At 36.1% G+C, this 24,961-nt stretch overlaps 1 protein-coding gene across 1 annotated transcript in view; it reads left to right on the forward strand.

Annotated features, from left to right (window-relative positions):
• LOC149572888 (DUF1997 family protein, putative (DUF1997)) overlaps positions 1 to 24,596 on the forward strand; it is a 145,477-nt gene extending 120,881 nt beyond the window's left edge. The window contains exons 5-8 of the mRNA XM_089813993.1: positions 7,853 to 7,898; positions 19,123 to 19,208; positions 23,335 to 23,393; positions 23,529 to 24,596. Coding sequence (XP_089670119.1) covers positions 7,853 to 7,898; positions 19,123 to 19,208; positions 23,335 to 23,393; positions 23,529 to 23,679 — 342 coding nt within the window. The 3' untranslated portion in view covers positions 23,680 to 24,596. The remainder of the gene's footprint in view (positions 1 to 7,852; positions 7,899 to 19,122; positions 19,209 to 23,334; positions 23,394 to 23,528) is intronic.
• Positions 24,597 to 24,961: the final 365 nt, after the last annotated feature.

Raw genomic sequence — 24,961 nt, forward strand, 5'->3', positions numbered from 1 at the left:
CTTCCCGAAATTGCTTGTCCTCAAGCAATTGCAAACTCGGGTGCTGTAAAATCTGCTCATTCTCCCATGTGGCGTCCTCTGCAGGCAGATCCTTCCATCTCACCAAGTACTCCTTAATCACTCTGTTCTGCAATTTCCTCTCTCTGACATCAATGATCTCTTCAGGCACCAAGACCAAATGTCCCTCCTCATCAAGTGGTGGAAGATCTGTGGAAGAGATAACCTGCTGACCTAATGCCTTCTTGAGCCATGAAACATGAAATACATTATGAATCTTGTTGCTCGCAGGCAGCTCTAACTCATATGCTACCTCCCCAATCCTCTTGGTAACCCTGTATGAACCGTAGAACCTTGGTCTTAGTTTCTCTGCTCCACTCTTTTTAAGAGAGGACTGTTTATAGGGCTGCAATCGTAGATATACCATATCACCAATCTCAAAGCTGCGCTCAACCTTGTGTTTATCTGCATAAGTCTTTTGCTGATTCTGTGCCATTACTAGATTATCCTTGAGTGCCTTCAATATATCTTGGCTTTCCTGAATCCAATCTTTTGCTTTAGGTGCCCTACTCTCACCAAAAGCCATCTCCATGAATCCAGGTGCATCATACCCGTACAAGGCTCTGAAAGGACTCATTCCAATGGACATATGGTGTGTGGTATTGTAACAATACTCTCCTAAATGCAACCACCTGATCCAAGCCCACTGTTGTCCTGCCACATAATTACGCAAGTACCCCTCAACCCACTTATTAACAATTTTTGTTTGTCCATCAATTTGAGGGTGATAACTGGTACTGGGTGTCAACTCAGTACCTGTCAATCTAAACAGCTCTTTCCAAAAAGAACTCATAAACCTGCTATCCCTGTCGTTGACTATGTTCTTAGGTAGCCCATGCAATCTAAAGATTTCCCTGAAAAATAGCTCAGCCACCTGTGAAGCCCTGTACTCTGTCGGAATAGCAAAGAAATGTGCGTATTTTGTGAGCCGGTCTACCACAACAAAGGTGTCGTCTCTCCCTTGTACCTTGGGTAGGCCTACGATGAAGTCCATCGAAATGCTCTCCCACTTCTGCTCAGGAATGGGCAAAGGCTGAAGTAACCCAGTTGGATGTGTATGCTCGGACTTATTCTGTTGGCAAGTCCCGCACTCCTTCACATGCTTCAACACATCATCCTTGAGGCCTTTCCATGAAAACCTCTCTCTAATCTGTCTATAAGTTTTGAAGTAGCCCTAATGGCCTACTAGGGGTGTATCATGGCATGATTGTAGTATTTTCTCCTTCAATTTTGATTTCGGTACTAGGTAGATCCTATCCTTGTAGTAAATTACATCATCAACTATCCTGTACCTGTCATCCCAAATCAATCCATCCATCAACTCACAAGCAAATGTATTCTTGGAATACTCCACCAGTAAGATGGATTTTCAATTTGCCGAAATCTCTGAGAGTGAGCAAGCTGAAGGCCTCCTGGAGAGGGCATCTGCAACAATGTTCTTCTTCCCCTTAACATACTCTATATCGAAATCATATGCCTGTATCCTGCTAGCCCACTTCTGATGTCTCTCGTTCAAGTCCTTCTGCTCTAAGAAGTATCTGACACTGTTATGATCTGTCCTCACCACAAATTTTCCCCCAACTAGATACTATCTGAACTTCGCCAAGGCATGCATAATGGCGAGCATCTCCTTATCATAGATGGAGTATAGTCTCTCAGCTCCCCTCAACTTACAGCTCTCAAAGGCGATAGGGTGTCAATTCTGCATCAATACTGCACCAATACCTTCCCCTGAAGCATCGCACTCTAGAATGAAAGGTTGCGTGAAATCAGGAAGTGCTAACACTAGACAACTGCTCATCACCTCCTTGAGCTTATAAAAAGCTCGCTGCACCTCTGTTGTCCAACAAAATGCACCCTTCTTGGTCAAATCTGTCAAAGGTGCCCCCAACTGTGAGAACCCCTTAACAAAATGCTTGTAGTAACTGCACAGTCTGAAGAAGCCCCATAGCTCTGTAAGTGACCGTGGTGTGGGCCAATCTAGAATACCCTGTATTTTCTCTTGGTGCACTTGGACACCCTCTGCACTGATCACGTGTCCCCAAAAAAAAATCTCTCTAAGGCCGAACTCACATTTCGAAGCCTTAGCGTATAAGGACTGCTCCTCCATGATGGTAAGGATCTCATCAAGCTGCTGCAAGTGTTCTTCCCAGGTTTTACTGTATATGAGCAAATCATCAAAGAATACCAAGAGGAACTTACGCAACTGTTTGTTGAAGATATGATTCATACAAGATTGGAATGTGGTAGGTGTATTAGTTAATCCAAATGGCATCACCAAGAACTCATAGTGCCCATAGTGGCATCAGAAAGCAGTCTTGTGCACATCTTGTTCCCTCACTCTAATCTGATGGTAACTCGATTGAAGATCAATCTTTGAAAAATATACTACCCCATGTAACTCATCCAATAACTCATCGATCCTGGGTATCGGGTACCTATTCTTGATTTTTTTCTTATTGAGGGCTTGGTAATCTATACACATTCTCATGGTCCCATCTTTCTTCTTCACTAGGACCACTGAACAAGCGAAAGGGTTGGAGCTAGGATGAATGTGTCCCATATCAAGCAATTCCTTGATTGCTTTCTCGATCTCATCCTTAAATTTCTTAGGATTGCGAAAGGGGTAGTAATCACTAGCTTGGCCCCTTCTTCCAACTCAATAGTATGCTCGAAGCCTCTATCCGGTGGCCTCCCGGGGGGTATCTCACCAAAAACCTTGTCATGTTTGCCCAATAGCTCCTTGATGTCAATGTGGACTCGTTGTCTTGAATCTATAGATTCCTTAGGAGTGATCACACACTCTGCTGCCCAAACTATGTCATCATGCTTGAAAATACTCTCCATACATCTAGCTGAAACAATCTTAGGTGCATTTGATGCCATACCTCTAAGCACCACTCTACGCCCATCAGCATCTCTGAACTTGAGTTCCATGGTTTGGAAGTTCTGTGAGTACTTCCCTAATGACTACAACCATTGGACCCCAAGTATGGCATGGATATCACCCAAGTCAACCACATAGAAATCATCTGTAATTGTGTGGTTGTCCATCATAATAGACAACTGTGGAATCCACTGAGTACAAGCTATCTTACGCCCATCAGCCATCATCACACTAAATCCCTCAAAATCCTCTAGAGGAATTTGTCGCTTGTTCACCAATGATGCATCAATGAAGTTATGAGTAGCTCCACTGTCAATCAATACTGCTATCTGATGACCTTGTAGGACCCCACGAACTTTGAAAGAGTTGAACTTAGGAGCACTGGAGATAAAAGCAATGATCTCATCATATTTTCGCCATCTGAACCGTTATTGTCTTCCCTTTGAGGTTCCTCTTCCTCAGAACTGCTCTTATCATCTGATATCACCTCAATTAAGTGAGCCTTGCCTTTCCCTAGGCAACAATGTCCACTAGACCATTTCTCCTTGCAATGATAGCAAATCCCCTTAAGCCGACACTCCTGTCTATAGGCTTCATCAGAGTTCTCCTTATTACTTTTTTTTTGGAATGGCTTCTTCCCCTTATCCTTATGGGATGTGAAAGGCTTGTTAGGAGCCCTAATGCTAGATGTAGAATATTCCATGTCTCTAGTCTTCATGATAGCATCCTGGAGAGAATCTGGTTTGAAGGCCTTAACCCAACCATGAAGAGGCTCTGTCAATCCCTTAATGAAGAGCATAACCAACCGCTGTTCTGAAATATCTATCACCATAACTGCTAATCGTTGGAACTCTGTGATGCAAGCATCCACTGAATTAGTCTACCTCAGTTGTGCTAACTCCCTAAAGTGGAGTTCAGGATCCTTACGATCAAACCTGTCAATGAGCTTCTGGGTGAATTCCAAATATGAAGTAATGTTGGCATGCCCCAAGGTGACAAGTCCATGGTACCACCATTCATGTGCTTCACCTTCCAAATGGAGTGTGGCGTATTGGATAGCCTCTATTTCCAACATAGGGTTGAGCTGCAAATATGTGTCAAGCTTCTGAACCCAAGCTCTAGCTATACCTTTGTTACTTCCATCAAATGATGGTAAGGTTAGTTTTCCCACTTTACGCTGCAAGTCTTGATTTTGCACTCCCTGTTGATTGTTTCTTGGTCTATTTCTCAATTTAAGACCACAAAAGTCTACTAGTGACATGGCAGCCTTGAAATCATTACCTAGAGAGTTGTACTGCCTCAAATAATCACCATATCCCTCTTCTCTTACTTGCTGGTCGTGATTTGCAGCACCCTGTTCTCTCAAAAATGTAGGCATAAGAGGCCTGGGAGTAGCTCTACTTGTTCTAGCATTGCTTTGAGTTGTGTCATTGTTTTCTTGACCCCCATTGTGTCCATTCTGCCCATTAGTCCTATTATGGTTCCTATCATTTCCATTGTTTCTGTTATCTACCAGTTGTCCAAGGATAAGTGACAGTTCTTCTCTTCCTCTTGCCATTTCATCTCTCAACTCTTGTTGCCCTCTTGCAAGAGCATTAAGCATTTGCTGGGTACTGCTTTCTTCCATAAGTTCTAAAGGACTTAAGCCCTTTCTTGCCCTATTATAAAATTTATCCAAAGGATTTATGAATGGAACATTTGGAAACTCTTCACTCATAACCCGTACAGGATGGCAGGAACTTTAGCTCTGATACCACTGTAAAGTGCCTTGACAATATTTGAAGTTTTATCCCTGTTTTTCTACCATAGGAATTTTGTCAAACACTTCCCTGCAGCCTCAATTTGTTGATGTTTGTTGTTTTGCTATGATTTTTAAATGCCAATGATATTGATGAATACAAATGATTGCGAAATAACTAATTGGAAATCAAAGTGATATGCAACTTCTTTTTATTATTTTCCAAATGCAAGTACATGAAATTCTGATATAAAATGCACACCTACAGCCAAGAGGTATTTTCACAAACAGTTGGCATGCATCCTATGAATGACTATGCAATGAGACGTTTTTACAAACATTTGGCATACAAACTGAACAGCTAAATTAAGTTGATTTTCCTTCAATACCTAAATGTTTACAATGACTGAATACTTTGGTAACAAAAAGACATATATTACTTGTCAAATGTATCCATCTACAATTGCCAAATGTAAATACCAAAAGAACCTGGAATAAGTAGCTGAGATGACATGCTTTTTGGCTTTGTCTTTTTCAGATTTGCTTTTTTGGATCTGCTTTTTCGGATCTGCTTTTTTCGGTTCTGCTTTTTTCGGCTCTGCTTTTTCGGACTGCTTTTTCGGATCTGCTTTTTTGGACTGCTTTTTCGGCTTTGCGTTTTCGGATCCGCTGCGAAAACTGAAACCTTTCTCCTTGCGACTTGATGTCAAAAATTAGAGGCACGGGCTGAACAAAAATCACTGAATATTATCTCCCAATTAAAGACAAATGAATTGGCTGAATACCAATTCCTCCACTCCCAACTACGGTTGATATCTTACAACCGAAATTGGCACTCTTCAAACCCTCAAGCAAATATGCAAGCACTAAGGCTCTCAGCACAATAGATGAATATACAACTCAAGATGTGTAAATGACCCCCCAAAGGCTCCTTATAAAGATTTCACAAGCAACTCCAAGAAGCTTCTAGAGGAATCCAACACTTTATTCTTTTAAGTGACTTTTTGATATTTTATTATGTTAGTCACTTTAATATTAAATCAATTAAATATAAAGTTACATTTTAATATTTCATTGTTTAGTAACTTTATAAGTAATTAATTTAATATATCTTTTCCCCCTTATTTCTTTTTTTTTAGCCTCTAGGGAAAATAAAGGCTAAAATAAAATAAGTAGCCGGTGCCTATCAAAAAGGGGACATTACAGGGGTAAAGAGATGGACCCTTTCTATTTTTAGAAAGTGTATTTGGTCACATGGGAAATTATGAGGAGAGATTTCTATTTCAGACGGCATGGCAATCTGACAAGTATTTCAAGAGATTTAAGTTTGAGTGACTTAAGTGATATATTTAAATATTTTAATGTTATAAAGTTATAAAGTCACTTAAGTGACTTAAAGACGAAAGTGGCTTTTAATCCCACATTGCCTAGTTGTTTGTGTCTTCCCTCATATCGAGGTTATAAAAACGTGGAGCTGCATTGGGATTAAAACAACAAATCTATGATAATACAAAATTCCAAATGGTCATTTGTGACTGGATTGCCAAAGGATGAAATCCTTAAGGCATTGAGTAGTGGGATGTAGCCCCCAGCTGCTCCTGAGATCGACCTTACAAAGAAGGAAGGTTCCAAAAGTGAATTTGATTCTTTCTATAACTTGCTGTAAAGTGTATCCATCTATAGACACGTGAAGAGAGGAAGTTGTGCAGGTTGTCGTGTCTTAGCTGCTGTAGAAGAGAAGAAGACACAGCAGTAATACTGAGGGACTGCAGGTTATATAAATTCAAAGGTCCTACAGGTCAAGGAGAAGTGAAGCCACTGCCATAGACCAGTTTATGGTACTCGTGGAATGAAGTTGATGCGTGGGCAACCCTCCTAATGGCATGACGAACACCTGAAGGCAGACGTCAGTAACAACAACCTCAGCAGCAATAAGTTATTCAACAGCCATGGTTCGCTTCTTGACGGGATGTGACAGTACGTGGAGTTTATTGTGATAACCTCAACCTCAACTGGTGCGTGAGTTCCTCCAGCAGTGTTTACTAAAAAAATCACATATCCGACTTGCTGCAGTTTACCAGGTTTTTGATCTGCCATTACATGTTAGTGTTTAATATTTAATGTGACTACGGCTTATTTGCGTCCAGGTTCTTGTATGACAATGATTTATTCAATACCAAAATATTCATAGACATCGATAAGTCTGAAACTTTGGTTATTTGGATTGGTGTTTAAATTCGAATAAAAGTTAGAACTGTATTCTGAAATTCCAATTGATACATATTGGTGTTATTTGAAGAAATGTGTTTATTTGCTGATCCAACAATAATGTTGCTTGAGGACACGTTTGTGTAACAACTGTCTGACGAAATTCTTATTGGTCCCCAGACACAATTTTATTCCCATTCTAGCAGAGATTATTACAGTGGTATCAGAGCTTAATACCAAGGTTACATTCCAACTGTTTGACATAATGTCAGTCTACAGAATCATGATTAAAGGATAATGTGTGCTGAGTCTGAAGTCTAGTTAAGATTATTACAGGTATGTTTCCAGAGGAAAGTATTCAGTCAATCTGAAAAGGTTACCAGTAAATTGTGAGAAGTACACCAATTGTTTGATATATTGTCTAGTGTTTGGAACTCTCAGTTTGGGAGATATTGCTCAGAATAAATAAATCAGATTGCTCACCAATTATTTGTTCAAATTCCTATGGTCTGAAATATGGGTTACTTCGAATATAATCAGTGCTGACACATAATAATCTAGTATGGATTATTACATATTTTTAGAGGAGGAAATTATGCAGACTTACAATGGGCTATTATTTTTTATAATATCAAACTCAATATTCCATGTGGGAATCCAACTTCTAATGGTAAACTGTAAAGCTACCTAGTTACAAAACCAAGAAGGAAAATTTATTACAAAAATGTTTGTTTGATGCAATAAAGTGCTTGAATGATTTGAGTAGACTAAAAATCATGCATTGGAATGTTATAATTTCATACTCCATTTTAATGTTTCTCATTATTATAATATGTAAAACAAGATAAGGAATACAATTACTTTTTTAATTCAGAATGAAGTTCTTGTAAAATTAGATGAAATATAAATTTTGGAAATGTACTTGAAGGCTTCACTGAGCTCTGTGATATCTGTTTTTACAGCTTGAAGGTTCAAAATTGCTCGAAAATCAAAATAAACATTTTTCTGGTAAGTAATCTTTAAGATGCTGTTTTGTTATGCATGCTTTTTGCTTACTTGAGTGGAAAGAGAATGGATATTGCCATTAGTACTCTTCTTAAGAAATAAGTCAATACAAAACCTGAGGAAAATAAAGACAGGAATTATTGCATGAAGTTTTTGGGTAGAGGGACATGTAGAGGAATTTCAGGGATGACAAAAAGTGTCTTTAAAGTTGGGGAGGTTTGGGGAAGGTTGGTAAAAATTAATAAAATATAATATTGATCCATAGATAGGAGCAAAATGATAGAAACAAAAGAAATGTGAGAGAACAAGGATGTTTTTCATTATGTGGTCTTGTGAGGAATCTATGCCTATTGCAATGATTTGGCCCAAATATAGACACAAAATTGACCCGTAAGTGTTAAAAACTTTAGAATTGTGAACACTGTATGTCTTCATTTTTATGACAAGTATACTATTCTATGGCATTGGCCAGTTTTTAAGTTGAGCTGGGAGAGTTCCTTAGTTCTTGGAGACCATTTCTATTTACAGTAGGTGTTCGTTTCTGCACCAGCCTAGAAGGTTTGCTCTCTTTAGTCCTTAGAGGACACTGCCATTTATAGTATGTGCTCGTTTTGGCACCAGTCACCATCCTTCAACATTAGTTATAGTCTGACATAACTGATTTTCATTTTTGGTGTCTCGGCAAGTTTTCTATAAGGTGGTAGGTAATATTTTAATATTTTCTCTATGCAATAATGTGACATTTCATTATTCACTTTAGTGTTTAAATGTTAAGAAGTTGGTTTTCCCCAAGTTGGATGTTTACAAAATGTAGGAGACTTCAGTTTTTTTAAAACATTATGGGGTTTCTCTGAGAAAAATAAAATATGTGAATATTAAAATGCCCTAATTCTCCCAAACTTTATAAATTAGAATTTTGACTCTCATTTCTCTCATTCAGAATTTGAACATTGCACACATAAGGAGATGATGCCGGAATGAACAAAGAAGTTGTTTTAGGACTTGTTGAGGATGACGGTCCTCTTCAATCTTTCTAATTTTGGTGGTGAATGATCCTTCCTAGCTGGTTTGGGTGTGTTTCTCCCTTAGGAGAAACCATTGTTCCATAATCGTAGAATTGTGATTTCAAGAAAAGTGGATATTTTCAAGGCATTCTGGAGCGTAAGTTTTAGCAATGCCTGATGATGAAAATGTAGTGGATTTTGTGTGGTTTTGTGTTGAGTTTTTTGGACTCTTTTGCAGGGCCATACATCTTGCCAGAACAAGCCCTGGCCCACATTTGGAGATGTATAAGGAAAAGTCTTGATCATGTTGTTTCAGGCATTGAAGAAAAAGATTTTTCTAGAATGGATGATCAAATCTTGACTATTTTGTAAGGGGAAAAAGCTGCGATTTGATTTTCTGTTATAGTTGTGACTCGTACCATTTAGGGCCATTGTTAAGCATTTGTAGAGCTGGTGTGAGAGAAAATTGGAGTCAAGCAAATGGGTTTGAGAAGTTTATGAACTTAGTTGGAGGCATCTAGATCTGCATTGGTAGTTACAAGTGTTAACGAAGGGCTTTTGGCTCAGTTTGGTGGTCATATGAATTAATGGGCTGACCACCTCTGCTGTTGGTGCCACCATCTTTTGATTCTGCAAGTTTGAAGTGTCAAGTTAGCATATTCCCTGTAGTTTTCAGGTAACAATTGGGTTGTTAATAGTTTTTGAGTTTTAATGAGGGGAGAAATCTAACTCTGGAGAATGGCCTGAAGGAGGTTTTGCTAGTTGCATTTTCTAGCTGTTTTGTTCTGCAGCCCTTAAACAGTTTCTGTTCAACAGAGTTATCTATTATTTCAAACCATTCCAGTTTCATATGTCAGCGCATACTTTTAGCCCAAATTATATAAACAAATGACCAATCTATTGGAGTGGCATTGGTTCAACATGAAGTAGGCTGTTATCTCATTGAATAACCTGGTGTAGATGACTGAATCAGATCATTTGAAGGCCCACTAGCATCATTCACATTCAACAGGAATCTCTATTATTTCAGACTAGTCCAGCTTCAGGTGGCAGTATATGCCTTGACTTTCAGTCCAAATTTATGAACAAACAACCAATAGACTGGAGTGATATCGGTCCATGGTCAAGTAGGCAGTTATGTCAGTGAATGCCCTGTTGTAAAAGACTTAATCAGATTGTTTGAAGACCTGCTAGCATTCTAATTATTGTCGAAACAGACCAGTAGTAGCTACTCCATGGCGTCAAAAAAGTAGGGTGAAAACTGATGCTTAGGAGAGTCTATCAATCCATGTTAGAGACATATGGGATGAGGAAGTCGGAATAATCTGCAAATTGTTAGTGTAGACCCTGTTAGTAAGTATCAGGAAACACTGCCAAAATGTAATGTCCTCAATTTGGGACATTAGAAAAAATTAAGCCAAATGCATACATATTTTGAAGTGAATTAAATGGAGCTTAAGGCAGATTATTTTTAAGTCATTTAAATATTGAAAAGGAGGTCATTAGGTGACGAAAGGGAAAGAAGACAAAGGACAAAAGGAGGAATGCGAAGAGTCGCCAGGGTGAGCTTAAGATGGGGAGAGGAACTCATTTGCAGCCATGCTTGGATTTTGGAGTTTGTTTCAGATTTCTCTTTGAGAAACAGGGGAAGCTTGGCTTTCAGTTTTCTAGAACCTGAGGACATAAACCTTTAGACTCTTCTCAGTTGATTAGATATCAACCTAGTTCAGCTTGGAATGGATTTGAGATGGAATTCACCATCATACTTGCAACTTCTTTTTGAGTTTTCCAATCTGACTGTGTAACTCTATTTAAGATTGGATTTGCATATCTAGTCATGTTATTGTATTGTTGGTTATTCTAATACGTTAGCAAATCTGAATGTTGTTTTGGACTGAGTATTTTTTAATGAGCATTTGCTGCATATATTGTTGATTTTATTTCCAAAAGATATATGTTGTTTTCTGAAAGTTGCATTGTGAGAAATAGGGGAAAAATATCCAGGTGGAATACTAAAGTGGTATCAGAGCATCGAACCTGCCATCCTGTTGGGTATAATTAGAAGACAATTTACAGAAGGGTCTATGAGAGGGGACCTCGAGAAGTAATAAGGATTCAAAAATATATTCAGTGCAGGAAACTCCTTTCACCATGCTACTCTTATTGGATGTTTTAAGCACATAATCACAAGTGTTCATGCTCACTCATAACATTTTTAGAAAGAGAACTCTTGGTTCACAAGCATATAATTAAAAATAAATTTATACAAGCTAGAGTTTGTGGAAGACTTTTCATGGACCCCGATAATTATTTGTTCAAGAAACTTAAGGTGAAGATGAGTATTTTAATTACATATGTTGGGCACTAGTGGCAAGATTATTATATGTTTATTTTACTCCAATAAACCTTGTTGGCAATTTTAATATTTGATGAAAACGTGTCATCAGTGCAAAGACACCCAATAGCACACATGGCCATAAAAGACATTAGAGGAATTATTTTATCGGCCTTAAATATTTAAGCAAATTAGCAAAGCTATTAGCCTAAGGTTGGCAGTGTTTAATATTTGTTGCCTTCATTTTTGTAGTGATTAATTGATAGGATTTACTCCTAAGTTTGCAAGAAAATTTTAAGGAATCCATTTCTTAAAATACTTCTGTGGTAACAAGGATGGAAGGGTTCTATTATAAAGTATGCTTGACAAAAAAACTAAAGTTGTAGTATCTGCAGGATTGAATTTGTCGTGAGGTGAACATTCATATCCGTTTGTGGTCTTAGAACATCGCTATCCTTGCCGTGAAGGCTTTAGGAACCATTGGGTAGAGTTGCTAAAAGCACGATGTCTGCATGGTGCATATTCTAAGTCCTCCTTTATACACACATACCAAACCATAACTGCAAAGACAGTAATTGGAACACTTATCATTCTTCAAACATGATTAACGTCAACCTGTGATTACATTTTTTAGTTTTTAGGAAAGAGATTGTAATGGAAAGAGGGATTTGTCATTCTACCATTGACAAGTAGAGTTATAACAATTGTGTAATAGAGGTTTCGTATATGCAGAAGATTTGAAATTTATCACAGGTGTCATTTTTTCGAGATGAGCCATTGGAGAAAATACTTGGATTCAAATAAGAATTATGTATTGTTGTAAAACTTGTTGAAATAATTCATACTACAGAGGGGAATGAAATGCCTCTGATATGCATGGAGAAGATGAAACAAAATAGCTGTGGATATTAGGCTTCAGTATGAACACATGGGAGATAGAACAATGACACATGCGCAAAAATATTGGGTGCATTTGAACCTTATTCTCCGATTAATAAACTTTATCGCTAAAGTTTTTTCTTAGGGAATCGAACCAACCAAAACTCTAAGGAATATTGTGATTCTTGTCTTACAGTTTCTTGAGTAGTGCCTGCAATAGGAAAGCATGACTCGGTTTTTCTGTCTATTAGTTCCTTCTTAATGACAAATGCTTTCTACATAAAATGAAAATCGACTAGAGGATATAAATGGACAACCCAATCCCCTTCCCATGTAATGGTGTTTGAAACAAATTGAGTATGGTTTAATATTTTATTTGAGAGTTGTGTTTAAGCTTTAACAAGGAAACATGATATTGTTCTTCTCGTGAAGGGAGTAGATTATATTGGAGATTTTATTTCATTGAACTTTATTGATAGTATGTCAAATATGGTGTTGGAAGGAATACTATTTGTTGTGTGAGTCGGTTATAATTGCCAGTAATATTTTGAGACAAGGGGAATGATAAATGACACATTATTGGAATCAAGAGAAGAATAGTGTTGCTAGGTAGATAAATGGTTTCCTATTAGTCTGACTCCAACAATTTTAGAAAAGAAGAAATGTGGTCAAACATGGAAGTGTAATATTTAAAGGGAAATTGAGTGCTGAGTGCAACAATTGTTACTGGCTATAGAAACCAAAGGTCAAAAGCCATGGGAGGATTTGGTTTTGTCAAAATATTCATTACCTTCTAATGGCTTTTGATGGAAAATTTCAGCAGTTACAACTAATGGAAGCTTGCTAGAGAAATAAACAATTTTCTTCTTGAGCGGAATCTTGTTGACGATGGAACATTAAAATTTGCCAAAGCTCAACATCTGAGACAAGTTCATTAGCTTTGCATTAGAATTGCAAGTTGTTGACGTGGATGTCTGTATTGGTCAATTGGATACATGCCTTGGCAATTTGTCATTGTAATGTTGAGTCAAAGCACGAGTTAGCTTACAAAGTTCTTGTTGAGGAGAAATGACACTTCCATATTGTAGAACAGAATCAGACTACCCTCTTGAGTGGTAAAGGCAAATCCTATGCACTAAGGCTTCAGATTCGAGTTATAGTGCTACTGATAAACAATCTACTAGCACATAATCTAAGCTTAGACACCACTCTTCATTGTTCAGTTGCATATTCTGTTATTATGCCAATTTTTACAGTTTGTGTTTTGGGATGTTGAGACCTTGTTGAAGTGACAATTCTCTGATTAATACTAGTTTTGCATTCAAACTATTTGGTGCAAAATCTTGGGAATAACATGGTGAGCTTGTAAAATAAAACTCAGACGTTTCAGAGTGATATGCAAAGGTTTGTTGTTGGCAATTCTTCATATTTATAAGCTGGAAATTGATTGGCAGTCATTACCAAGAAACATTACAACTCCTGCACACATCGACACCACCTGGAGGATTCTAAGACTGAGTCAGATTGACTCAAAAAATTCTCTTAGCTTAGCACTTCAGATTTGGAAAGTCATTCAGTTTGAAGCGAAATTGATTATGGAAAGTCTGAAAAATAAGTTGTTCTTGAAAGAATTCAATGATACCTTTAATGGGAATCAATTACGGGACTTGTCAAAAGAAAAAGAAGTGGGAAATTGGCTTTACCTGATTGGGTTGCAACTGGAACATGTGGAATCCTTAGATGACATTTTCTCCAAATTGGAAGAATTAGAAACATATTTGACAAAAGTTGATCAATCAGATTATAGGCTCTTGAATTGTGCTTACAACCTTCAATGTTAGCCTTGGTCCAACACAGGTTTATGGAACATCCACATAAAGGTGTTAGGCTTGCAATTGCTTCATGTCTCAACGAGATTACACGAATAAGATATCCCATAGAATCCTATAACGAAGATGTATTGAGGAAATTTTTGTAGTTGATTGTGAAAAACTTACAGGGATTACATGATGACCAAGGCCCATCTTTTGCCAAGAGGGCTAAGATTTTGGATATTTTGACAAAGACTAAATTATTTTCCATCATGATTGACTGTGAATGTGATGATTTAATTTTTCAGTTGTTATAGTGCTTCTTGACTGAAACCAAGAAGTGTCATTCAAAAAATGTTAAGGCCTGCATGCACGCCATTGTATCCTTAATATGGAGAGAGGAGCTCATTTGCAACCATTTTTGGATTTTGGAGTTTGTTTCAGATTTATCTTTGAGAAAAAGGGGAAGCTTTGGCTTTCAGTTTTCCAGAACCTGAAGACAGAAACCTTCTGGCTTTTCTCCTGGCTTATCTTGGAGTGGATTCAAGACAGAATTCACCATTGTGCTTACAGGTTCTTTTTGAGTTTTCCAATCCGACTCTGTAACTTTTTTGAAGATTGGATTTGGGTATCTGGTCATGGTATTGCATTGCTGGTTATTCTAATACAATAGCAAATCTGAATGTTGTTTTGGACTAAGTATTTTTAAATAAAATATGTTGGATATATTGTTAGTTTTATCTACAAAAGATATATGTTATTTTCTGAAAATTGTATTGTGAGAAATTGGGGAAAAATTGCCGGGTGGGATACTACACAAAACAACTCCAATTGTCCTGGGACTGGGAGTGCCTAGGCCAATTAGAATTGTCTCCTTTTAGAACTAATATTTAATCAACTAATAATAAAATTAAAATAAATAAAACATAAAGAATATTCACAAGGCATCAAATTCAATAATCAACAATAGTAATAATGTAAACATTAAAATGAATAAATATATAGATTTTAATTATAGCATAATTACAACATAGATAAAATAATAATACTAAAATAAATGATAAATACATTAAAACTAGTGAACCAATCAATTAATAACTAGTGGTAACAGGGATAGTAGCTCCTATAAAAATCAAAAGAACACAACTAGCATCAATAATCATCATCAATTGATAAGTAACCATATATACTAAGATGTACAAATTCAAGACATCATTGATTATCGAACATCTTCTAAATTGGCTAAAACTTAAACCAATAGAAGTTATCACACTAATCATTAATAACTAGATCATTATCCAATCTAAGTTCCATGACAAATAATTAAGAATGATAATCTACTAATCACCATCGTCAGGAAAAGATATTAGTTAACAAAATTGCTAGTGTGATTAAGCATCAAGAGTCATTGCTCCAAGACATATATTTTATATTGTTAATAATCATGAAACAATACCAAAACGACATAGTAGGGAAGCACAACGGTTATACAAGCTATGCAATAAACTAATCAAAATAAATGAGTAAAAGAAATGGTTAGCATTAATAATGGAAGGGTATGATCTTTGACAAGAGGAGTAAGTATTTAAAGGATCACAACTATTAACAAAATGGGGAATAAGTTACAAATAGGAAGGAACGACGAAAGGAGGTTAAGAAAGTACTAAGATTCAAAGATATAATTGGTGCATGCAAGCAAATGCTAAGGATATACTTAGGTAGCATCCAAACTTATCTGCCTTATGTACACCAAAACTAGGGGAAAGAAAGTAATGATAGAAATACATTTTTTATTTGATAGAAATACATTTTTTATGACAACAATTAATGGGGAGTGCTTAAAAGAAAGGTAGATATTAACAAATCTAACCTCCACATAAGGAAAGGATTTAGTGGTGATTTTAGAACATAAAAACAAGAAATTACTAGATGCACATAATACATAGATAAAGGATATTATAAAGCAACCAACAAATAAGAAAAAAGAAGAAAACAAACAAAGCAATACCATATATATATATCCTTTAAGACAAAGAAGTGATAATTTGGCATTTATTAATCTTATAAGAATGTAAAGATATTACCATCCCATGATAAGGAGAAAGAAGGGGATTGAACATTGATAATAATATATAATTCCATTCAAGAAGTAAAACATATTTGATTAAGTCAAAAATAATATTAAAATATAGTTTATTAATAAATAATAACAAAAGATGTTAAATGGTATTAGTCAAGTCAAATAATAATGGCTAAGTAAAAGAGAAAAAAAGCCAAAATATAGGGGACAAGACTAGCCACATCTTGGGCTATATAGGAATTTTCCTAAGTTACCGATGTTGGTTTTGATGCTGATGCGGGTGCAGGGTGTTGATGTGCAGATTTTTTTGGGGGGAATTTTGGATGCGTTTGGGTGCGTCGATGTGTGTGTGTGTGTGTGTGTGTGTGTGTGTGTGTGTGTGTGTGTGTGTGTGTGTGTGTGTGTGGGGTATAGTATATACTATAATTTATGTATGCAAAGAAATGCAAGGAATATAAAAAAATGAACCATTACATAGCCTGATACTTCACCATTTATAGTTCATGAAATAACAGTAATGTCTAATTAGAAAATTAGTCAGGTTCAAGATTCCAATGCAATTCAAATTACAAAATCAAAACATAGTTCATGGTTCAATGTTGATCAATCTAAAGTCAAGGCTCAAGATTCACAAATAAAATTCAGTCAAATAGGAGAAAAAAGATAATTAAAAAAAACCAATTAAACACATGTTTTATTAAGTCACTTAAGTGACTAGGAGCTCAAAATTGTTGGGTGCTCTCCGGATGCTCTCTAGATTCTCTTCGGATGCTCTCCCAAGCATCCCACACGCATTCGCAGGAATGAATCAGGCTTCCTGCCAAAACCCGTGCAACTTCCTAATGCATCCATGCATCAAGAAGCATCCACACCTGCATCTAGCCTTTTTCTAGGTGCATTGGTATCTTAGGAATTTGCAAATGGTTTTACACATTAGAGTTATGGATTAGTATTAAGGTATGTTACATTGTTTTATAATTCTTTTTCTTTGGAACAAATATTATATGCCAAGGAATTAATTGTTATCATGATAACAATAGTCATGGTAATGGATAATTTTAGAAAGTTGAATTCATTATAGTCAATTAAGATTATGAATGTAATTATATACATATTTCTGTACTAACAGTAATGTCTAATTAGTAAATTAGTCAAGTTCAAGATTCCAATGCAATTCAAATTACAAAATCAAAGCATAGTTCATGGTTCAATGTTGATCAATCTAGAGTCAAGGCTCAAGATTCACAAATGAAATTTAGTGAAATAGGAGAAAAAATATAATTAAGGAAAACCAATTAAACACATGTTTTATTAAGTCACTTAAGTGACTGGGAGCTCAAAATTGTTGGGTGCTCTCCGGATGCGCTTGGATGCTCTCTAGATTCTCTTTGGATGCTCTCCCAAGCATCCCGCATGCATCCGCAGGAAGGAATCAGGCTTCCTACCAAAACCCGTGCAACTTCATAACACATCCGCGCATCAGGAAGCATCCACACCCGCATCCAGCCTTTTTCCAAGCGCATAGGTATCTTAGGAATTTGCAAATGGTTTACACATTAGAGGTATGGATTAGTATTAAGGTATGTTACATTGTTCTTTTATACTTCTTTTTCTTTGGAACAAATATTATATGCGGATAATTTTAGAAAATTGAATTCACTATGGTCAATTATGAATGTAATTACATACATATTTTTGTACTAACCCTTTTAGAGGAAGAGATTGATAATCTCCATTTGACTGACATAATCATATTGCTATAAACTCTATAATGTTGGTATGAAAGGTTAATGATCTACATTTGACCGATGTGCCTGAGGAATTTCTATAATGTTGGTATGAAAGGTTAATGATCTACATCTGACCAACATACCCGAGGAATCTCTATAATGTTGGTATGAGAGATTGATGATCTTCATCTAACCGACATGCATAAGGTTAATGAATCTCTATAATGTTGGTATGTGAGATTAATACTCTCCATCTGATTGAATACCTTAGATTTTCATCATACCTATAGTGTTGGGATGTGAGATTGATATAATCTCTATCTGACCACCATGCTTGAGATTGATGTGTCAAAATATTTTGATGATGTCAACATACGTATATGTGACAAGGGCCTTGGACAATGGGTTACCTCTTCCTAAAAGAACCTTAAAGGGAGCACTCTAGAGAAGATAGAGAAGTAATTGAGGATGATGCTAGAATCGATATAACATCATTTAGGATTTGGAGATCCTCAGGAGGGTTAGTAATCCCAATCTGGAGATGTTGTCAAGGTTTGGGGTTAGGATAGAGGGTAGCATAGTATAGTAAGACTTGTTATTGTTTAAATTTGACATTTATTTTGCAGGTCATACTTGTATCAAGCTAACCCTAATAGCGGGGACATTACAATGTTATTTTTGCATCTATAAATATGCAAGAATTAAACTTGTGAAAAGTCGACCAACAAAAAGAATTGAGTGCTCACAAAGTTTGCAAACTATGGTTTTAACTATTTTTAAATGAGTAGTGTTTTTTTATAACACATAACTTGAGTTCGATGTATGATCTTATGTTTGGGGTGTACATAGTTTATTTATTTTGAATTTTTTTCAATTGGAAATTATAATTTAGTCATGTATTCACCTTTGATTCATAATTTGTTTACTATAACACCCAAGTAGCATTTTGTTTTGTTTTGGTTGAAAGTAAGACATCAATATAGAGGGGCATGTTATTTTTTATTTTTTTAAATAACATATACACAGGCATCTTGTTTTCTGTTTTCCTGAAGTTCATTTGCATCTGTTATAGAGAATACTTCTTCACACTAAGGTTGCAAGTAAAACAGAATATAACATGTCATGTGTACTCGTGCTCTCAAATAATTGTATCTAAAGAGTTAGTCCTGCCAGGCATCTGCAGAAGCTTTAATCAAAAACATTGTTAAAAAGCAACTCCTTAGATATTAGCAAATTACTATCTTGTATTTCAGAACAGATCTTAACATTAGCAAATTTACCGAAAAATATGATTTGAATTATTTCAGATTTTTTTTTCAGTCAAACAAATTTAGGGATCTGAAAATCATCCAATTAACATTTTATTTACCTTTATGACTATTTTGCAGCAACTGCCAAAAATCATATCACATGGAATATGGAAAGTGAGGAGCCATTTGTTGACATTAATGTGGAGCTGAATGTGATATTGGAGGTTTTTTCCTCTACCCACTCAAGAATTATACTTATTTCTCTTTCCCCAGTTAGTTTTTATGGTCCTATGAAAAACAAGGAAATATTTTGTTCTCGCCCATTGTACATTGGAAAGTACAGTTCTTTTTCCAAACCTATTATCATTAATTCTTGCAACAAAGAGCTTGTAGATTGCATTGAAGAGAAATATTGGGCATGGTAAATATTTTGAAGAAATATCTTATTGTTTTGGTCAACGCTAATATTTCTTCACCTCTACCATGCTGACACTGTCTAAATAATTTATTTTTAGACTACATTTTGAAATTTGAAACATATCTCTAGAAATACCTTGAAAGATATTTTCTTCTGCTTAATATGGTTGTTCCTTTATGTTTCAACTATCACACACACACACACACACACACACACACATAAATTAAAGATATATTTGGACTACACAAAATATAGGCCAATCTAGACTATATTAAAACTAAATCCCAAAAAGATAGCACAAGTGCAGGCGTAGGCACAGGCACAGGGGCAGGGCAAGAAAGGAAAGAACAGCATAGGAAATTCATGGAGAGCTGCTAGTAGCAGAGAAGGATGGAATGATAGCTTTGAATCGACTAAATGGATTGAAAGGTCTGAGGTCCTCCCCTTCATAACAGGATCAACAAATAGTTGGACTCTTTTGTCAAAATAGATGAGGGTGTAGCATTGAGGGAGGACAAATCATTCACTAGAATTTTCTTTGAGTTAGATTCAGATGGAGAATGTTGGGAGGAGCTAGAGATCTTCATGGAGGTTAGAACCTGGAAATAGAAAATTGTAGTTGAAAAGCCAACTATACAAGGAGGCATGGTCTCATACACACTAGAGAGGAAGGAAATCTTTACTGACGTAGGTGTTTCAAAGAATGAGATATTAGAGAATAAGGGGAAAATGGTAATGGTTTCAACAGGGAAGTCGCCATACCTTGGGACTTGGGAAAAAGGTAGAAGAGGCAGTGGCACTAAGAGCAGGTTGTAGATAGTTTTGGATGGCTTAAGGAGGTGACTTCAAGGGAAATTTCAGGGACAGAGGAGTTACCATTTGAGTTAGCTTCTCTTGATAAATCTAAGCCCAAAGGATATAGGAACAAAGAGAGTCTTTTGTAGGTTCATATATGAAAAGGCACTAGTTGCTTGAGTCTTGAGGGAGGCAACCCCTAGAAGAAAATGGCTGCAGAAGTTGGTACCTCCTTCTAGGATATCAGTGTTGGAGTTTGAAATTTAACAGTGGATTTATTTGGTATTACTAGGTGGCAGTGACTAGGAGGTGTAGATTGGGTCAAGATCCTCAATTGGCAAAGGAAAATCTCAAAATTTAGGACAAAATTGGGACAAGGGTGGAGGATTGGAATTACAACCTTGAGGATCAAGAACCAAAATAAATGGTGACTCCCATAATTTCTAAGAAGTTGGGCATTATCAAAATAAATCCTCAAACTCATCTCCATGATTGCAAGGATAGAAAAAACTAAGAAGAAGCCAACCAAGAAATTGATGGGGATGCAAAAGGTGATGTAAGAATTATTAGTATGTTGAGGTCAGGGAGGGGAATCCCCTTCCCAATGGGCAAGGAAGCTCATAGCGTGAAATATTAGGTGCCTAAATACCCCTAACAACAAACAGCTGGCTAAATCAAAATGCTAACTGTAAAAAACAAAAGCATACATAATTCTGCTACAAGATACCAAGCTATCCAATAATGAGGGTGATTTCTTAAATGAGAATTGAAAAATGGAAAGGAGTCTGGGTGCAAGATAAGGGAGCCTCTAAGGGTTTATTGATGCTTTGGAAACCACAAGCAATATTGGTGTAGAAGTTAGTAAAGGGAAGTACTGAATAGAAAGTGTTTCTTCCAATCTGTATTTTATGTTGACCAATGTTTATGGCCATGTCGCCTAAATTAGGAAAATGGAAGTATTGGCAGAAGTAAAGAATTTTCTTTCTTCATGGTCAAATGAGTTTCACATATAGGGAGGTGATTTCATTGAGATATTGCATAGTGAAGATAAAAGAGGAGTGGTTCATTGAGGAGTTGCAATCTTTAGTGGATTTTGAAGACTAGGTGGAATGGAATCAACTGATAGAAGTCACAACGAACAATGGTTTGTTCACATGGATGGATAGGAGAGTGGGCTTTAGCAGAATAATGGAAAAGCTAGATTGATTCTTCTTTAAAGGAAATTTAGTTATCTTCTCTTTTGGGCTTGATAGTGATACTAAAAATTGGACAATTTCCAATTATTTTCTAGTGCAATTGAATATCTATGGAGATAAATGATTGACAACATGTGGATGCAACACTTGAATTTCTTACAAATAGTAGGGGGCTGTAGGGGGGATAGACAAACAATAAAGGCAAAAGTGTTTAAGGAGGCTACCAAACTTAAACTAATGAAGCAACATCTTCAAGATTGGAATAGATTACACCTAATAAACATTTTTAAAAGGAAGAGGATAGAAGAAGAAACGAGTGCTCTTGATGAGAAGGTGATTGTCACATGGATGGACCAAGATAGATTTTGGAAAGCCAGATTGTTGATGGAATATGAAGAAATATTAGTGAGAGAGGATAACTTTTGGAGGTAGATATCTAAAAATATGGATCAAAGATGGAGATAAAAACTTGAAATTCTTTTATATTAGAACCAAGCATTGCAGGAATAATAATAGGATTTCTAGAATTAATCTGCTAAACAAAGTAGTATTGGGTAATCCTGAAGAAGTAGGGATACAACAGTTGCTTTCTTTCAAGATCTCCTCAACAACTAGGAAGGGTTGAATCTTTTGCATCAACAAAAGATCTTGGAAAACATACCAGATTGATTATGAGGGAGTGGAGTAATATGTTTACAACAAAGTTTTGAAAGAGAGAAATTAAAAGAGGCACTAGATCAGCCTCATTCAAACAAAATTCTGGGCGCAGACAGCTTCCCTACTGCTTTTTTTCAAAAATGTTGGGCTATTGTAGGCAAGAAGATTTCAGAGGCAATTGGATTCTAGAGAATCAGGAAAGATGCTAAGGGAGACCAGGAACATTTCTATAGGCTTGATTCAAAGAAATAGAAAGCCAACTCATTAGGCCAATATCACTATGTAATACAACCTACAAAAATCATGGCCAAGGAAGTGGCAAATCAATTGAAAATACTTCTCCTGGATATAATTTCAGAAGAGAAAACTGGATTTGTTCCTGGCAAATCCATCCTCAATGGGGTCATCATAGTACAGGAAGCAATACACTCACTCCAAAGGACTTGTAGGTCTAGTATGTTAATCAAGCTTGAAATTGAAAAGGCCTGTGATTGAATAGATGGGCAACTTCTTATTAAAGCTGTGGTGGTGATTTGGTCCTGTCAGCATTGGCTTTGACAAAATGTTTGTGTAGCTAGCCTAAAAATCCTTTTCTTGATTATTTCCCGATTATTTCAAAAATCTTATGCTTTTGGTTTGCCAAGTTTTTTCCCAAATGATTTTTTCTGCTATGGTTGAATGACTGAAGCATCAAAAAGTTTCAGCCTGACACAAGGGTTAAGATGCATAGGCACTCCCACTGTTTTCTTCTGACTATTGTACCTTTTTGTGGTTTCTTTGGCTAGTTTTGGTCTTAAAAATAAAACAAAGCATGTTAAATGCAAGATTTTCCTGTTTGAGTTCATTTACCATCTAGCTCCTTACTGCCAAATCCATTTTGGGAGTTGAGATGTGCTTATCTGGAGATGTCTATTTTAGAGTCGCTTCTACTGTATCAGTAGGTTTGCCTGTGTGATAAACTAATATGCTTCTTAATAAAAATTCATGTTAGTTTTGTGTTCCACTCATTTTTGAAGAGAGCGATACTGATTTTCTTGTTTTATCCCCTGCAAAAATTACAGTGTGGTCATTCCACAAGACTTGATTTTCTAATCTCTTAATTTGCATAATATCAAACAATTTGTTGTAGTCTCTCACATACACTTACACACACACACACACAGTTCTGCAATCACATCTGTGAGTTGACAAAATCATGGCTGGAAGTTGATTATTATAGGTCATATAAATAATATTTTCTATAAATCTGCATATGGAGATTAATAGTTTTGATCATAAATCCAGGTTTATGGCTTGCCATTTTCTTTACTTCCTGTATCAGCTGTTGAGCGACCTGGAAATGTGTAAGCATTGTGTTTCCCATTGGTTTTAGTTTTCAATTATACTATTGTCATTAATTTTAGTTTGAATTAGCTAAGAGAGCATATATGGTTTTTATCACAGTCTAGAATGATATTACTTTGTTTATTTTTGTACAGTGTACTACAGTCTCTGGTTAATCAGCTTGTTCCTAGCTTCTTGGAACAACTGCTAGAAGATTACAATCATTGGGTTGAGACAGGAGCATTTGAGTCAGAGAGAGAATCATTGTTCCCTACTAAGCCTAATATTGAACTTGATGAAGCATAAACTTGATCATTATGTGATACTTGTAAACTGTAATTCCTTGCTTAAATCAAAAGCCAGTTCCCCTGTTATAGTTTTACATCTTGTCTTTTAATTAGAATGCTACTCAAATCTTATCTAGTTGATGGACCAACTAATATAGAATGATAAACTGTACAATATTAGTTTTTAAAAATTAATTGCTCCTCCTAAAGAAGCTATCTAGTTGAAGAAAGTGACAAAACAATGAAAGCAGGCAGTAAAGTTCTGAGGGATAACTTCATAATGAGGAATGATTTCATAGGACATCAAAATCTAGCAGCTGAGTTCTAGATATGGTGGATACATTTGCAGGACCCCCAAATTTTCATGGAGGTTTCAGTTGCTGACATTTGAAGATTTCTAATATTACAAACAACTTTACCGTTTATTTTCCATGTACATATATTATAGATATGGTCAGTGGCAACCAAAGACATTTGATCAAATGAGAAAAAGGAAAAACTAAAAGGAAATGTTCTTTTGTAGTCTACAAAAGAAGCCATATGTTTTTGGGTTTACATATGCTGACAGGAATATGGAACTATACTTTACTCCTTGCAAGAGGCACCTAATTGTGCTATAAACGAGGCGTACATGGCCTACCCCCTTATGCAATTTGAACTTGTGACCTCTCTTATAAGAGCACAAGTTCTCCACCACTAGGACAACTCAGGTTGTATAAGAAAAAGAATTAGAAGTTCTTGCAGAATTGTCAGAAGAACAAGTAATATGCAGTGGAAGTTGTTCTTTTCAATCAAAATTGTTGTGGCTGGACTTGTCACTGGACCTGGAGGTGCACTTGTGGATTACCCAATTTTATAATACTGCATTTGGACAACTTAAACAATTTGTGAGAAATTACATTTTTCTCTTCAAATATTATAAAAAATACTTGTGAAGTGATGCGTGTGATAGAGCTTTAGCTTTGAAAGTAAAAATGTAATCTCCAAATGATGTACATACCTACTAACATGAGCAATAGATTATATCAAGTAGATTGCTATGATTTTTTAACTATGTCTAATTAATTGCATTTGTTGTGGTCTTTTGATATGTAGTTGATATAGCATTCTCTAAAGTATTGTGTATTCTGTAAGCAGCAGTAGGATATTGTATATTAGAAAATCACTTAAAAGTTCTTATAGTCCATATTCTGGTTGTACATTTTCAAACTGGCAATATTTATAACCTTAAAGTTCAAATATCATCAAGGCTGAGGTCTTATGGCAGGGGAAAAGGTTTGTTGTCATAGCAATTTCAAAAT

This window comes from Cupressus sempervirens, chromosome 2, assembly GCF_028749045.1.
Source record: "Cupressus sempervirens isolate cs-2001-9-10 chromosome 2, ASM2874904v1, whole genome shotgun sequence".
NCBI lineage: Eukaryota > Viridiplantae > Streptophyta > Pinopsida > Cupressales > Cupressaceae > Cupressus > Cupressus sempervirens.